General features: G+C 43.6%; 1 protein-coding gene across 6 annotated transcripts in view; it reads left to right on the top strand.

Moving 5' to 3' along the window:
- The window catches only part of JMJD1C (jumonji domain containing 1C), a 184,829-nt gene that overhangs the window by 119,213 nt on the left and 48,929 nt on the right, over positions 1–16,687 (top strand). For 5 of the 6 annotated variants that reach the window (XM_084526466.1, XM_084526470.1, XM_084526468.1 and 2 more), the window contains 8 exons: positions 1,249–1,392; positions 1,511–1,703; positions 1,791–3,466; positions 6,509–6,681; positions 7,384–9,593; positions 12,552–12,753; positions 14,382–14,596; positions 15,397–15,549. In XM_084526466.1, the coding sequence (XP_084382592.1) occupies positions 1,249–1,392; positions 1,511–1,703; positions 1,791–3,466; positions 6,509–6,681; positions 7,384–9,593; positions 12,552–12,753; positions 14,382–14,596; positions 15,397–15,549 (4,966 nt within the window). The remainder of the gene's footprint in view (positions 1–1,248; positions 1,393–1,510; positions 1,704–1,790; positions 3,467–6,508; positions 6,682–7,383; positions 9,594–12,551; positions 12,754–14,381; positions 14,597–15,396; positions 15,550–16,687) is intronic. The other variant, XM_084526469.1, reaches the window with a different exon arrangement.

The raw sequence follows: 16,687 nt of genomic DNA, 5'->3' as shown, positions 1-16,687 counted from the left end.
GTTTGACTCTGTGATGCTTGGAAAACAACCTTTAAATAAACCATGCGCTGGGAGCTTTTCCACTTTTTGGTCGTACCCTGGAAAGCACTGAGCTTATCGCTTCCATTGGGGCATGTCTGTTATTTCCTCTGCTGAAAATTCAGCTTGACTTTGTGCTGGACTGGCGGTTAATGCCATCCTGAAGCTGAATGTGCAATGATATGATTAATTCCAGCCCTACAGTTTGGCTTTTCTTCCGTTGTCGCTATTGGACTAGCTAAGTCTTTGAAGTAAAGTGGTCTAGTTCTAAGAACTGGTCTTCCCTGTCAGCTCTGTTGAGAATTTCTTCTCTCAATGCTGAAATCCTTTAGTGCTGCAGTAACAATTACTTCTTCCAAGCAATTGAAATACCCATTTTCCACCATTTATTGAATTAAGCATTTACTGCCACCCTAATTTGCATTTACTATGGTGGGTTTTAGTTGTATTTCTGAAGTTGACATTACAAAAAGAATTAATGCTGGTATTTCTAGTGGCAGTAATTAATTCTGTTTCAGGAGGCCAGAGTAATGACTCAACATTAATATAGTAAATGACCCATCTGCCTTGAAATGACTGACTAAATCATGTGTGACAGTAGAAATTTAAGACTAGTCTCATGCTGAAGTCCATTCTTTCCCTTCATTTGCTCTAATTATTGTCCCCAAATATTAATCCTTTTGCTTTGCAGCATATTGGTTAAAGATCTGTTTAGCATTTTCTTCTTTCTGAAAGATAATCCCTCACTAGTAACACTCTTCTCTTCTTAGAGTTCTCTCTAGTTGTTTTGGTTCCTTTCTTTCAGCAGTTACTTCATTTGGAAGTAATACTGTAGTGTGCTTCTGCAGGAAATTTTCCAAAATGATTGTTTATTTTAATTGCTACTTAGGGATTACCCCCTATGAAGAGCTCAGAATCTTTTAATTTCAAATTTTCAGGTCAGTGTGAGGGAAGGAGCAGTGAAGAAGTGGAATTTAAAAATAAAAAAGGGAAAAAATAAAGTTATCATTACCATGAAACGTAAAGATAACGTTTGCTTTGGTTTTACTCTATTCCCAGCCTTTAGAGAAGGCATTTCAGTTCTGCTTGTCAGGATTAAGTAGTCTTTTCTCTAATTAATCTTGAGCACACAACATAGACTGGTGAATACTGATACAGAAAATGTAGATTGGGTATGTCTGAGCATATGCTGATGGTTATTATTTTTTTTCCCATTTTTTCAATAACCAGGTGTTAGAACCTCAGAATGTTGATCCTTCTATGGTTCAGATGACCTTTCTAGATGATGTTGTTCACTCTTTGTTGAAAGGTGAAAATATTGGCATCACTTCACGCCGGCGGTCTCGTTCCAACCAGAACAGCAACACAGTTCACGTAGATACATTTATCTTTTTACCTAAATACTTTTGTATATTGTGAATATTAAAAATACCTGTTTAAAGTTGCTGCTTAAAGTTGTATTCAAGTCTATTAATCACAAAACTATTTTTAGGGTCATTATACACGTGCACAAGCAAATAGTCCCAGACCAGCAATGAATTCCCAAACTGCAGCACCAAAACAGAATTCTCACCAGCACCAGCAGCAGAGGAACACTCGGCCAAATAAGAGGAAAGGCTCAGATAGCAGCATGCCTGATGAAGAGAAGATGAAGGAAGAAAGATATGATTACATAGGTCGAGGAGGTAAGAACGGTTACTGGAAAGGGAGGGAGAGCTGCTTAAAACAGTGCTAGCCTGAAAATGTGACAGACGTGTTCTTGTCTTTTACAGAAAACCCCAAAAACAAAAATAAACATTTCCTTAGTAAAAGAAGAAAACCTGAAGAGGATGAGAAGAAATTAAATATGAAGAGACTGCGGACAGACAATATCTCAGATTACTCTGAGAGCAGTGACTCAGAAATTTCAAATAAAAGATTAACAGATTCGTCCTCAGAGCAAAATTCAGAGAATGAGTTAAAAAGCAAGAATACTTCAAAGATAAATGGAGAAGAAGGAAAATCCCAAACTGTTGAGGGAGCAGAGCAGACACTAACAGATAGGCGGTCTCCGTGGGATGAAACACAGGAAGATAAAACACGTGAAGAGACGGAAAGACTGAAGTCATCCATCTTGGATCAGCAGGAAAAGCCTTCACTCCATGCGGCAGAGCAGCCAACACCTTATGAGCAGAATTCCAAGGATCCACATGTTCAAGAGTGCAATGCAGAAAAACATCATGCTGCGGAATTAAAAAATGAGCAGTTTGTACCCAGACCTCCTACTCCGAAATGTGTTGTTGATATAACTAACGAAAACAAGTCTGAAAAGGAGAGCCAGGATAATGCTGCAAGTACCTTTGGTTTGCAAACGGTTCAGAAAATAGAATCGCACAGTAGTGATCTAAAACAGCAGTTTGCAGCTGCAAATTTCCTTGAAGCACGAAAACAGGATGCTGATCAAAGTTGGGTTAGCTGTGTTGTTAACAAAATGGATTTGATACAACCTGGGGTTGTGAAAGCATTACCAGTAAATGAACATTTAAATCCTGAAAAGGAAAAAGTGCAGTATGGCTCGTATATGTCTTCGTTAAATGTAGCTTCTCTAGCAGAAGAGAGTAAACTGCGTAAACAAAGTCCAGTCCCTGATTCTGTGAAGTCCAAACCTAGTGCTTCAGTTGATCATCCTAAAACAAAGTCACCTGATGTTAAGCCTAAATTCACCCAATCTTCTGATACTGTGAAGTCTAAGGTTAGTTCCCAAAACAGCCATACTACTGGAGTAACAAGGTCAGCCAATAAAACTGATCATGATTTGCCTAGGTCTAGTTTTCATCCAGTTCCAGCTAGAGTTAGTGCTCTAGAAGCTACTAAAAGTCCTCTTATCATTGACAAGAATGAACATTTCACGGTGTACAGGGACCCCACTCTGATTGGACAAGAAACAGGAACTAATCACATTTCACCTTATTTGCATCAGCATAATTATCCTCTGCATTCCTCATCCCACCGAGCCTGTTTAAATCCAAACGCTCATCATCCTGCATTAACTGGTTCATCCCATCTGCTAGCTGGGTCTTCAACTCAGACTCCCTTGTCCGCTATTAACACTCACCCCCTTAGTAGCGCACCTCACCATTCTGTTCATCACCCTCATCTACTTCCTGCAGTGTTACCCGGAGTGCCTGCTGCCTCCTTGCTGGGTGGCCACCCGCGACTAGAGACTGCTCATGCTAGCAGCCTAAGCCATTTGGCATTAGCACACCAGCAGCAGCAACAGATGTTACAACACCAGTCTCCACATCTTCTCGGACAAGCTCATCCTTCTGCTTCCTATAATCAGCTAGGGCTTTATCCAATTATTTGGCAGTATCCAAACGGAACACATGCTTACTCAGGACTCGGTCTGCCCTCCTCGAAATGGGTCCACCCGGAAACTCCTGTTAACGCGGAGGCTTCCTTGAGAAGGGTAAGTTGTGCTGATTTCTCGAGTACGTGTCTCGCTGAGGCTGGTCTTTTCCAGGAGCAATTTTCTAGGTACAGGCTCAGCAGTTCGGGGCACGCCAAGCGCGTCACCAAGCGTGCGGTGAGGGAGGTGGTTGGGAGTAGACGTAGAACCAGAAGTGGCGATCCAGTGGTACCCTCTGTTTCACAGTGCCACGAGTAGGGAGTTCTCCGGACCTTGATTTCCAACATATTTTCAAGTAAGATGAAATGTTTGGTTTTAGTTCATGACCAGGTGAGGTCAGCCAGTGTATTTGGGACCTAAGCTCCTCGTGGTGAACGTTTGCCATCTTAAATTATGGAAACCATTAGGTAAGGTGAGTGCTAGAAGAGGTACAGCAGTTGTCTGCTTAGTGAAATTTTGTGTGTGTTTGCAGGATAATGGGGAAGGCTGGGACTGAAGGAGTCCTAAACCCAGTGGGAAATTCTGAGGAGAAATACTCTAGCATATATAAATCTTATGTGCTCATTTCTCTTGTCCTCACACACCTGCCTGTGTAGCCTCTCTTGGAACATCCCTTTCTCCCTCTCTGTTCCTGTTTACACACATCTTTGCCTTCTCATCTGCTTTCTACTCCTCTGTATTCGAGTCAGGGAGATTCCTCTGTCTCTGCACTGAGTACAACTGTTGAAGCCCCAGGAGAAATCAGTTGTTTTTCAGCATAGTGCCCGGTGCCGTGGTGTTGGTTGGCAGGCAGACACGGCAATTACAGAAAAACTTCTCTCAGCTCCTGCAGGCTTGGGATACAGCTTGCTCATTGCAGGCACCTTGTAGGAATAGCCTAAGATGAAGCATATGTAGCACAGACAGAAACTTTGGAGGGCTTTGCTGCCAACTTCCATGAAACCTCCCCTAAGCATGTGCATACTGATTTTAGAGGCTTAAACTTGGCCAAATTTGGGCAGATTTTCACAGGGACCACAAAAGGCATGTCGCTGACAGTGGTCCTTCTGCCAAATTGTAAGCCTTTGCGTCAAAGCTGGGAGTTTCTGAATGGTTATAAAGATTTTTTTTTTCTTCTCCATCATGGGGAAAACTATTCTTCCCCAGCCTCGTTCTTGAGAAAAGCCAAACCATTGTGGCTGAGTCTTTCCCAAACACTCAGTTTGAGTTGGCCTTGTAATACGGAGTCAGTTTGATCTAAAATGTGATAAAGTCAAATGCAGCAGGGAAGAAAAGCCTTAAGACAAAACTATAGATGGGTTTCTTGCTTCATGTTGCTACTCGCTCCACCCCCTACTGAGGTCCATTTTGCAGAACGTAGGATAGACTCGGTTTTCACTTTGGTTGCCTGAAGTATGCAGCCATGCATACCGAGGCACGTAGCTTTTTAATTATGTTGATATGTGGCAATTGTCTTGTGGTGACTTGTCTTCTGGCTCTGGCACTGGAGGCCTTTTTTAAATACGTCTTAAAACCCCAGGATGGGCGTTTCCAGAAAGAGTTTGCATGGCTGCCGTGATCGTAGACAGGAATCCGTGTTTCAGCTGTAGCAAAAGCAGCAGCCACCCTCGGCTCGGGGCCGAGCCGTGCTGAGCTGCTGGAGGAAGCGTGCCCCAACCCCACCTTGGCCCAGTGGCTGCAGGGGACTGGGGCAGCTCCTGGCTTTGGGCTGGGCCGTGGATGGCTGCAGGTGGAGTCATGGGGCTGTTTGGGCAACATTTGGTGCCCAAGCAGCTGTTCCCCAGCTCCTCTAGGGAGAAGGTGATGGGTCTTTTTTGCATAATACTTTAATGCAGCTTACAGGCTATTCGTGGGAACTCGCCGCAGCGTGGGAACTCCTGGCCTAGCAAATGTGTGCACTAAAACTGTTAGCACAAAACCCAAGCGGTTTCTTTAAATATTCAGAGGTCTAGAAATGAGAACTTCAAAGTTGTAGCACCTGCAGATCCATTTTGTATTGTGTGCATGTGCCATGAGAGCTTTTTGCTGCTCTTCTACTGCAGCATTTCTCATCTGGGATGTACTGGTGAGGAGCAGAGGAGGGAAGAAGCGCTGGGCAATAACAGGAATTAGGGGTGGAGTGGCACTGAGAGGCTTTGGGGTGTAAGTGGGAGTTCTGCTTTTTCTTGTCCCCGCCCTCTCTTCCATGCCTGTTCCTAGCACTTGACCAGCACTCCCCAGCAGAGTGCCCTCCCTTTCAGCCCAGACCACGAGCCAACACCTATTTCTCCTAAGCAAGCCTCAAACAGGAGAGGGAAGGGGGAAAGAACCTGAGAACTGCTCATGGGTCTCTTCTGCAGAGCTATTCTACAAGTTTCAGAGAAAATGCCCAAGTAGAAGCTTATTTGCGTTGCCAGGCTTTTAAGTATTTAGGTGTACAGTACAAAATGGTGCATTCTGTGCTTTTGCCATACTGCAAAGTTTGGCACATATGTACCTGTATGATATTAATAGTGTGCTGATCATGAAATTACCCTATACAAACATCTGGCAACATAAAGCAGATTAATTAGGATTATCATTCTTAATTTTGGTTGGGAGTAGGAGAGGAACCAACTGGGAAGGAGATGTTTGTGTCCCTTATATTGAGACTTGCTACCTACATGGAGATTGTTTTCCAGAACTAATAAACTGTATTTTTCCTTTAAAAGAAGTACTTCTTGCAAGTCATTGAACAGCTAATGGTCTTTTTTATTAGTAACTGAAGTAAAGTACCATCAGACTGTCACTGGTTTGGTAGTTGTGACGAAGTACCTTGAGATCCCATTCTAGTAATTGACAATTCATACTGAATACTTAAATAGGAAACTGTTTTAGGACTGCTTCTGAAATATGTAATTTATTTTGTATGCTGTAAGCCTAGAGGGAAGTATAATCAGATGTTCCAGGTGATTAGAAAGTGATTTAAAATAATAAATTGTGTTTACTGTATTTGATTTGATGCTAAAATAAATTACTTCACTCTGCTCATTGGTAGGACATGGTGCAGTACCTCTTGTGGTGCTGTGCTGAAGGTCCCATGATTATGTTGAAATCTGATGTTTTCTGTGTTGGTGTTAACAGAATACTCCCAGCCCGTGGTTACACCAGCCCACCCCTGTGACCTCAGCTGACAGCCTTGGATTACTGAGTCACATTCCTGTGCGACCGTCCAGTGCGGATCCCCTTCGACCTCTCAAACTGGCAGCGCATTCTAGCCCACCGTTGTCCAAAAGTATAGTAGAGCATCACAAAGAGTAAGTGCACTGTTATTCCAACTCAGACTCACACAATGGGCTTGGCAGGGACCTCTGGAGGCCATCTGGGCCAACCACTGCTCGAGCAGGGCCAACGAGAGCAGGGTCCAGGGCCATGTCCAGGTGGCTTTTGACCGTCCCCAAGGAGATTCCACAACCGCTCTGGGCAGCCTGTGCCAGCGCTCGGTCACCCGCACAGCACAGAAGTGCTTCAGGTGTTCGGACAGAACCTCTTGTGTGCCTGTTGCCTCATGTCCTGGCACTGGGCACCACCGAAACGAGCCTGGCTCTGTCCTCATGGCGCCTTCAGGTGTATACGGACACTGATAAGGTCCCCCCGAGCCTCCTCTTCTCCAGGCTGAACAGTCCCAACTCTGTGCATGGTGTAAACAGAGTGCAGTCCAAGAGGGTGTATTTCAGCCCCTGACGTTGTCTTCTAGCTGCATTTTAGTTTATTTGCAAACGTGGGTGCCTGTGATAGGGAAAGGCTTGTCAGTGTGCTGCAAAACAGACTCTGCCCTGTTGACTTTGAATGGTACTTGGGTTCCTGAGTCATCTGAAGACTTTTGAAAACTGTGCCTAATATAAAGAAAAGTTTATTTTGTGTTAATAGATAACTTTGTTCAGAGCATGGGAAGAAAGGTCTTCTGTGTAGCTTGTTGTGGAACATTCAGACTAAACTGTGTAACCTTTTTCAAACAGAGAGCTGGAGAGGAAAGCATTTATCGAACCTTTACGTTCCGTTACAACTGCACCAATAAAGACAGAGCTGGAGCAAAGCAGAACACAGACAGCCAAGGAGAGCCATATGCAGAGACATTTTGCAGATCCAATGTTGAACCAGCTGCCAAGGCCACCGCAGGAGACGGGGGAGCGACTGAGCAAATACAAAGAAGAACATAGACGGATACTGCAAGAAAGTATTGAAGTTGCTCCTTTCACAGCTAAAATAAAGGCACTGGAGGGGGAGAGGGAGAACTACTCTAGGGTAACATCCTTATCCTCGAGTCCCAAAAGCCATTCAGTAAAATATGAGAAAGATGCAGAACGCTCTGTGTCAGAACTGTATAAAATGAAGCATTCGGTCCCACAGAGCTTGCCGCAGAGTAACTATTTCACCACCTTGTCTAACAGCGTAGTAAATGAACCACCGAGATCGTACCCGTCCAAGGAAGCTTCAAGTGCGTATGTTGAGAAGCAGACTAATTGTCCTTCAACAGCAGCTAGTTCCCAGTCTCTTCCTTCTTACATTTCTTCTCTTTCAAAACCTCCCCCTTTAATTAAGCACCAACCTGAGAGCGACAGCTCTGCAAGCAAGATATCTGAGCAGCTTTCACAGTCAGTGCAGTCTCACTCAGTCAATTCTTTCAGAAATGACAGCAGAAGCCCTACTCAGCTGTCAGTCTCATCTTCAAATACACTCCGGAGTATGCCTGCCTTGCACAGAGCCCCCGTGTTTCACCCCCCTGTGCACCAGAACCTGGAGAAGAAGGAAAGCAGCTACAGCAGCCTTTCGCCTCCCACCCTGACCCCTGTTCAACCCGTTAATGCCGGTGGTGGTAAAATACAGGAATTGCAGAAACCACCGACTTTAGTCCCTGAACCTAAGGAAGCTCAGACTGTTTACAAGGGCGCTTCTGAACAGAATTTATCCGAAATGTGGAAGTCTAACAACGCCCCAAATAATGAAAAAGTGGACTGGCATGTTGAAAGAATGAGCGGAAAGTCGCAGTCCGCCACGGCATCTGTTATTGTGCGTCCTCCTTCTAGCACGAAATATGATAGCGTAGCCGTAATGCAGTCAGCTTCCAAAGATCGAGCCAGTGAGAGATCTTCAGCTGTGACAAATCAAGCAGATTGCCTGAAAACAGCGGAAGCCAGAGAGACTGGAAGAATCATTCTGCCAAATATGAACTCAGACAGTGCTCGCACACAGTATGAAAAGAAATTTCCAGCTGTCTCGCAAGGCAGCGTTCCTCGTTCTGTCACCCCTACCACAACTATGATCTGCAGTACTAAAACGGATGTAACCGCATCGGCGGCTACGACTACCAGCGTGTCGAGCTGGGGCAGCTCCGAAGTGACTTACTCCTTATCGAACACGGTCCTGGCCTGCGCGCCGCTGGAGTGTGCTGCCTCGAGAGCGGCGAGTCAGGCGGCGGCACAGGCCCAGGAATGCAAGGTCAGCGCCCCGGCGCCGGCTACGCCTGCCCCTGGCAAGACCGGCAGCGCTGCTCAGCCCGGCTCGGGATTCTCCACCTCCAGCGACTTCGTCCATTTGAAAAAGCACAAGGCAGCGTTGGCTGCGGCTCAGTTTAAAAGTAGTAACACCAGTGAGACAGAGGCCAACTCTGTGAAAAATCAGACATTTTCAACCTCTCTCCCCCTAGACAGTGCTATCGTCTGCAATACAATAAACAAAGCAAACTCTGTAGGCAGTGGGCAAACTTCCCAGACAAGTCAGCCAAACTACCACACTAAACTGAAAAAGGCTTGGCTAACAAGGCATTCAGAGGAAGATAAAAACACTAATAAAAAGGAGAATTCAGGGAACAGTGTTTCAGAAATTATTAAGCCATGTACTGTCAATTTAATAGCTTCTACATCAAATGATCTGCAAAATAACATAGATAGTAAAATCTTGGCAGATAAGTTTGTGAAGGAAGATAAGCACCCTAGGAGAAAAGCAAAACGAACTTACGAGTCTGGCTCTGAAAGTGGAGACTCTGATGAAAGTGAGAGCAAGTCAGAGCAAAGGACTAAACGGCAGCCCAAGCCAACTTACAAAAAGAAACAAAATGATTTGCAGAAAAAAAAGGGTGATGCGGAGGAAGAAGTAAAACCGAATGGTGTTCTTAGCCGGAGTGCCAAAGAAAAAAGCAAGCTGAAGTTACAGAGCAGCAGTAACAGCAGTGAGTATATTAATCTGATTTGGAAAAGACAAACTAACGTGAACTCCAGCAGCGTTAATCCTGGAGGGTTTGTGCACGCTATGTGCAATAGCTGGGAAAAGATTTCAAGAGCATGCTTGTGAAAAAGCCTGGATCCAGATTTATCAGTCTTGAGGTCCTCTGAAATATCTTGGGTTAAGAAATTGAGCATTCTGTGTATATCTGTACAAACTGGTTCTTGGCCTAAAAATAGGCAGCAAACAAACTGGTTTATGCTGTCCATCGTAATTCACCAGACTAGCGCATAGAGTTATGTTACTTGTACTGATTTTTTTTTTTTTTTTAAAGTCTAGTGCATTTATTTTTAGAGTGCTACAGGGGGAGAGGTTCTCTATTGTTGAACTTGAATTCATCCTTTGATCAGAAAGCCAAAGGCAGTTCCTTGAGAGCCTGATGCCGCTCTGCTACAATTTGGTTAATTTAATGAAAGGTTTGAGGGAGAGTCATTTCACACTCTCGACTAGCGTGTGTATTATATGGTGTTAACATCCCTCTTGTTTAAGGAAATTTAGGGAAATAGGAATTTCAATTTATATGTAATGCTGTTGTGCGTACCACATTGTAACTAGATTTGTCTAAAAAAGAGAAACTGGTCTGCCAACCGGAGTGATTTTATTTAAGAACTTACCTTATTTTTTATCCTAATTTATTCTTCTCCGTGCAGTATTCTTTTGTCTTTGTTCTGGTTTAGTTGAGTATGAGAAAGTCTACGGCTACTTTTTGCAAGAATTTTTAAGTACAGTTAGTAAGAAAACGAGCACTGCTCCCTGTAATTACATTCTTTGGCTTTTCACTGCCTAGTGTATGAAGTTGTTCTTGTAGTATCCGAGAACACTTGATGCCGAAGTCCTACTGTGTCCTGGCAGTGATGCAATCTGTCTGAGGTATTTTGGCTTGGGTCCAGTGATAGCATTATTACTTTTTTTTTTTTTTTTTTTTTCTTCCAACTTAAGGGGAAGATCAAGGAGAACACACCCTCTCTTTTTTTTAAAAAAAAAGTGAACTGTAGATATACATATATTATACATATACGTGTAGCAGGCTAGGTCTTTGTGATCTTTGTATTGTTGCAAAGGATTTTTTTCATGGGTTTGTTTTAGAGGGGTTCATTCGATAACTTAAGGGAAGGCAGTGTCTCCTTGGCTAGCGTTACAAGAGTATGAAAGCAGTATGTTGTAACACATTATGGTATTGTTTCATGGGATTCAGGTCCAAAAATGGGTAGGAGTTTCGGGTATTCTGTTATGTTGTCCCTAGCACAGCATGTGTTCTGTACCTTGACGTATTGAGTCTGTCCCATGGTAGCAGTTTTCTGTGCTTGCCTTCCTTTCCTGACATCTCAATAGACCCAGGGGGGTTTCTGTTTCTTCTCCATGACCCATTAAATAGATGAGCATTTCTGATACTTCTAGCAGTTTGTCTTGGGTCAGCGTCATTACAATTTCTGAGAGAGCTGGTCAGAGATCTTGTTAAGTGGAGGACTTTCCCCAAAGGTTTACCCAAAAACATACTTAGCTCTGAGCTTTCAGGAAAGAGAAGGTCCCCGGGGAGCGGCTGCCTGGGCTCCCTTTAGGTTGCTGAAGATAATTCTGATTCAGCATCTGGGGCTCGGTGGCAGTGGCCACGTGGGTGGTATCTGGATACTGGCAGGGCTGAAAGCTGCTTTGTCCCGCTGCCATTGCTGGAAGCCCTGGGAGCCCTTGTGCTAGCCAGAGTGCTCAGAGCTCCGGGCTGCAAGGCTCCCTCCCGCAAAGCGAGGAATGTTACACTTCTGCAGGCACTGGGGGTCTTCCAAGTTCCTGCCCCCAAAATGTGAAGTCTGGCAGCTCCCAGATGACTCCAGGGGTCTCTGGATCCAAGGCAGAAAACAGTTTCTTTTGGGCTAACAAGTCTGCACTTTGGCCTTTTCTGCTCTCAAGCTTTAATCCAGTTACCTTTGTGCTCATCAGGTGAGTTGGGAATGCGTTATCTAGGCAATGAACTGAGGCATAGAGAGTCTGTCACCTGCAAAGTTTACACAAGAAGTCTGGCAAAATACAGATCTGAACCCAGGTACCAAGTCCAAAGTTAGCACCCTAACCTCTTTCACCCTGCATCAGATCCGTGTTTACAGGACATGAACTTTCAAGAGTAGCAGTAGGTTAAATGACAGATACTCCTATCTATCTGCAGATGAAACTGGTGCCACTTATAAAAGTCATTAAATCGAAAGCCTGGTTAAATAACAACAGGGTTCAGTTTCAAAACGCGTATGTGAAAATTGCACGTATTACTCAATAGAGCTGCTCCTTGTGTTACTCAGGGTCAGGCTGACTGACTTTGATATTGAAAACAGAATTTTACTTCTTGTTTTCCAAAGCCAACAAATTTGAAAGAAAGTAAATGAATTCTCTGTTTCCTTATGCCTGATACTTTACACTAAGCTCAGATGAGTTACACGTGAATAGGACTGTTCTTCTGTAATTATAACTGTACAACCCTCAGCAAAGTAAATTCCAAAGAATCAGGATGTCTTTTTTTTTAAAGCTCTGCTTTAATTCATTAAATTACTGCCTTCTTGCATACATTTTCACTTGAAACAAACTGCAAACCTTTCCTTCTTGGCATATTGTGTTATTTTACGTGTTTGTAAGAGTGAGGTTCTCTCTGCAGTTCCACAAAGTAGAGTGGAATATTTGGTGAACTGTACACCTAATTTAAGAGAAAATAGCAAGTCCTGGGTGTTCCTTGTAGCTCAGCGAATAGGTAACTGTACTCCTGCATGCATAAGTCTAATGGGTGGAAAAATAGAAGTAATAATGAAGTATGTTATGAACACAACAAATGCACTTTGAGAAGTACTGAATGCAGAGTGATCTAACTGTGTTCTGAGTATAAGGGCCTGCGGTACATCTTCTGACACCACTCTTGCTTTTGCAGCTGGTATACCTCGCTCAGTGTTAAAAGATTGGCGCAAAGTGAAGAAGCTGAAGCAAACAGGAGAGTCCTTCTTGCAGGATGATTCCTGCTCTGAAATAGGACCAAATTTGCAGAAATGCAGAGAATGTAGGCTAATAAGAAGCAAGAAAGGTGAAGAACCAACTCACTCACCAGTGTTTTGTAGATTTTACTACTTTCGACGGTAAGTGCAGCTGTCTCCTGATACGCGGTGTTTTAACTTAAAAGTAGTACTGACAAAGGACTTGAGTGCCTGAAAGCGTGTCTGATTTTTCTGGTTCAGTTTGCCTGATAAAAGACAGTGCCTAATTTAGCAGTATTTACATTTGTATTTCTTACTTCTTTTGTGGATTGACTTCATTGCTGTTTGAAGCTTTATAGCAAAGACATCAGAACAGCTGCCCAGTGTACCTTAGGCAAGCAGAAGATGTAATGCATCACCATCACACAGGTGTCTGACATTTGAAGTGGGATTTTCAAAAGGCAGGCTTCAATTACTCTGGACAAGTTGTACAACCACAGAGTTGCGCTAATTCATAATTGTTCTTGTGCCAGTAGATGGTGGGAATGCTGCTTGAGGTTTATGGGAGTTTTCTGAGGACAGAGGAGTTCTGCCTTCCCTTTTTACAATTATGGCAAATCGAGGAAACTCGTAAATGGGGAAGGAAGTTCCCAGAATGCAGCATAGCGTGCGTGGCACAGGCAGCATGGCTGTCAACACAGATCCAAATGGCGTTAATTTGCACGTGGGCTGTGTTGGCAATATAGAGCCAACATGTTTTGGAAAGGACATTGCTGTTCTATGAATTGACTTTAATTCTTTTGGATTGAAGCTTTAGTTACAAGAGCCAGTAGACCTACGAGGATTTGTTTTAAGGTTGGACTCAGAATACCTTCTGTATAAAAATATTTGATTCCCAGTGTGGCAGAGTTAGATTGTGAGCTGCTGCTTCTGTGTGAAAAAGAGAACATCAGTGATAAAATTTCTTTCAACATTTTCAAACACAGGCATGGAATTTGTTTTGAATTTCGTGGGGTACAGTTCACAGCATTTTAATAATTTTCATTGTGATTGCATACTAGGGCTTGAATCTAATGAGGTTTGCACTACTATTGGAAGTCGTTAATGTAAAAGAAAACTCATCTTTTCTTCAAATTGTTCATTTAATACCCATCTGAATATCATTTTTGATACTTCTGTTTTTGTGACTGCTTTACTGACAATACTGTAAAATTCCTTAACTGCTGTGATAATCGCCTGTGAATAATGAATTACCTCGTATTACGTGAGAGAGATGGAATAATTAATTGTTGCTGCTTAAAATCACCTAAATATAGGTGGGGTTAGTAGAATGGCTTTGGGTAGGATCACAGGAAAACCTTCAGTTATTTTAAAGGTGGTATGTAAACAGTATTTTGTATTAGTGATCTGTTCTGCCTGGAAAGACTTGAATGCAGTGTTTTAACTCCTATTCTCTGAGAGTGAGAGCAGTAGGATTGAAAATATGAGTCAGACTGAGTGATTGCTGACACAGATGCTGTGAAAATTAAAGGTGAGGAGTAGGTGGACCCAAACTTTGGCCAAACAAGAAGGAGAAGATAACTTTCCATCTGCAATGTTAAAGCAGTGGTAAATGTTACAGAGAGTGAGTGATGACTATACTGGATCCAGTGTTCTGCCTAAAAAGTTACTCCTAATTTCCATGTTTCCTTACTGTCTGCTTTAAGGCCATTTTCTGTAATTTCTGTAATTAGTAGGTAAACTAAGCCACCTTGTAGGATGTGCAGTTAAACTATTTGTTTTCGTTTTAGGTTATCTTTTAGTAAGAATGGAGTGGTTAGAATAGATGGTTTCTCCTCTCCCGATCAATATGATGATGAGGCGCTGAGTTTATGGACACACGAAAACTATGAAGATGATGAACTGGACCTAGAAACTTCTAAATATATTTTAGATATCATAGGAGATAAATTTTGTCAGTTGGTAACATCCGAGAAAACAGCCATGTCCTGGGTGAAAAAAGACGGTAAGGAAATCTCACATGCTCTTTCTGGTTTTGGTGTTGTGCAGTTCTGTTGAGGTGTTTGTGTTGGCCGTGACCCCCTGCCCCCTTCTGAGCTGCTTGCAGTACCAGGCCGTCACCTTTTGATTGAAACAGGCCGTGTTGTTCGGTTGGGAAGGGGCAGCAGCCTCCCTCGGTGGGCTTTGGGGCTGGGCTGCAGGCCTTGGTGGGTGGTGCTGCTGGGCCAGGGCCAGGCTGCCGCTGGGGCTGGAGCAGCCTCGCTTCCCAGCGTGGCCGCCAGCTCTCCAGCCAGCTCCAAGCCAAGGCCCGCAGCGAGCCAGTAGTGCTTCCTGCCAACAGATGTTGTGTTTCCAACGTGCCTTCTCTGCAGAAGCACGGAGCAGAATGCAACAGCGTGGGCCTTGCAGCGCATGGGCCTCCTCCCCACCGAAGCCGTGGTTGCTCTGTCCTGGTCCACAGCACGTGGGTGCAGGCTGGGAGCTGGGTAGGGGCTCTGCTAATTTCCCCCAGTGCAAGGAGGACGTACTTGTAACTCCCATGTAGAGCAGGAATATTCTTCCTGTATTACTTTAGTCTTTGTTTTTTAATCTCTCTCTAGTGTCTTGACACGGACACTGAGGGGGTGCTGCGTAATGCAGCTAAGGGGGTATATGTTGATGGCCTGTTCATGAGGGATCATTTTCTTCCTCCACCCCTGGCTGCATCTGAGGGGAAAATCACGAATGCTTCATCTATTACGACCATTCATTCTGTGTCTTGCATTTAAATTTCAGGCCTTTTATTCTGCTTATTTTGTATTTCAGCCAAAATCGCATGGAAGAGAGCGGTGAGAGGAGTCCGTGAGATGTGTGATGCATGCGAAGCCACATTATTTAACATTCACTGGGTCTGCCAAAAATGTGGATTTGTGGTCTGCCTGGATTGTTACAAGGCAAAGGAAAGAAAAAGTTCTAGAGGTCAGTTCTTTATGAACTAGAGTGTTGTATATGCTGTTTATTCTCACTTGCTGTAGAGCTACTGATCCCTACGTGTAACTGACTTTCTGTAAAGCATTTAATTACTACTTGTGTGTTTTGGTATATCTTAAATCTTTTTTGCCTCTTTTTTGTAAGTGTAAAATCATTCAGAAAGTAACTGCTGTGGGGCTACTTTAAGTCTTTGTCCATTTTCAGTCTTCTCTGCATTGTCTTGGCTCATGTGTGCCTTGCAGGGTTGAATCTTGTTCATCCACTGCAGGACTGGCATTCCACCTCCCTGTTTTATGGTAACTCATTGCTGCTAGGGCTTGATCTGAGGGCTTTCTGGAGTCTTCCCTTCAGAAATACATTCTTTATCTTCACCTTAGCTTACCTTTTATTATTAAGAAAAGCTTTGCAAAGAATTTAAAATGACTGTAAATGGAGGTTTTAAAAACCAAAAGTCTATGCATGTACTCATTTTAATCTAATTCCTGTGTTTTAATGGAAAAGTCTAACTTGGTTTGTAGCGAGGTGTAACAGGACTGACTTACAAACCTGTGCTTTTTGAGTTACCCAGCTTGTTTAAAATTGAAACAGGGAGTGGCTTGGAAGATAGATCTGGTCATTCAGCTCCCTGCTGTAACATTCCTGCTCGGGCTGCTTATTCGAAAGAGCTGCCTTCCCCTGGGTGGCAGGCGTTGTGCCCTGGCACAGTACTGCAGTGAAATACTGTGCCAGGAACAGATTAAAATATAATGCTGTTTTGAAAAGCATTTCCATGTTTGTCATAGCAACATAATGTCACATATGTGAAAGGTTAGTAAAATAATGTGTAAGTATTAGATGGCAAATCTTTAGTAAATGGAGAGACTCCCATCCACTTTGTCCTTGGCTGTCAGTGAGGGGCCTCCTACACCGCAGTTGTAAGATGTTCCCTGAGATTTTCATCAAAGCCTGAAGTTTCTAGGGAACTGACTCTGGTGTTTTCCAACACCGAGTGCAGTCGTTAATGCTTTCATGTGGGAGGCTGCTCCAACAGCCCTTAACTGGCTTAAGTCTGTGTGTGCGCATGTGTGTGCATCCATCTGACGTGGCTTGGGATATACTCTGAACGCTATTTACCCTAGTGGGAACA

The sequence above is a fragment of the Aythya ferina genome (assembly GCF_964211825.1).
Source record: "Aythya ferina genome assembly, chromosome: 7".
Classification (NCBI taxonomy): domain Eukaryota; kingdom Metazoa; phylum Chordata; class Aves; order Anseriformes; family Anatidae; genus Aythya; species Aythya ferina.
This window is presented reverse-complemented; position numbering and strand designations above follow the sequence as displayed.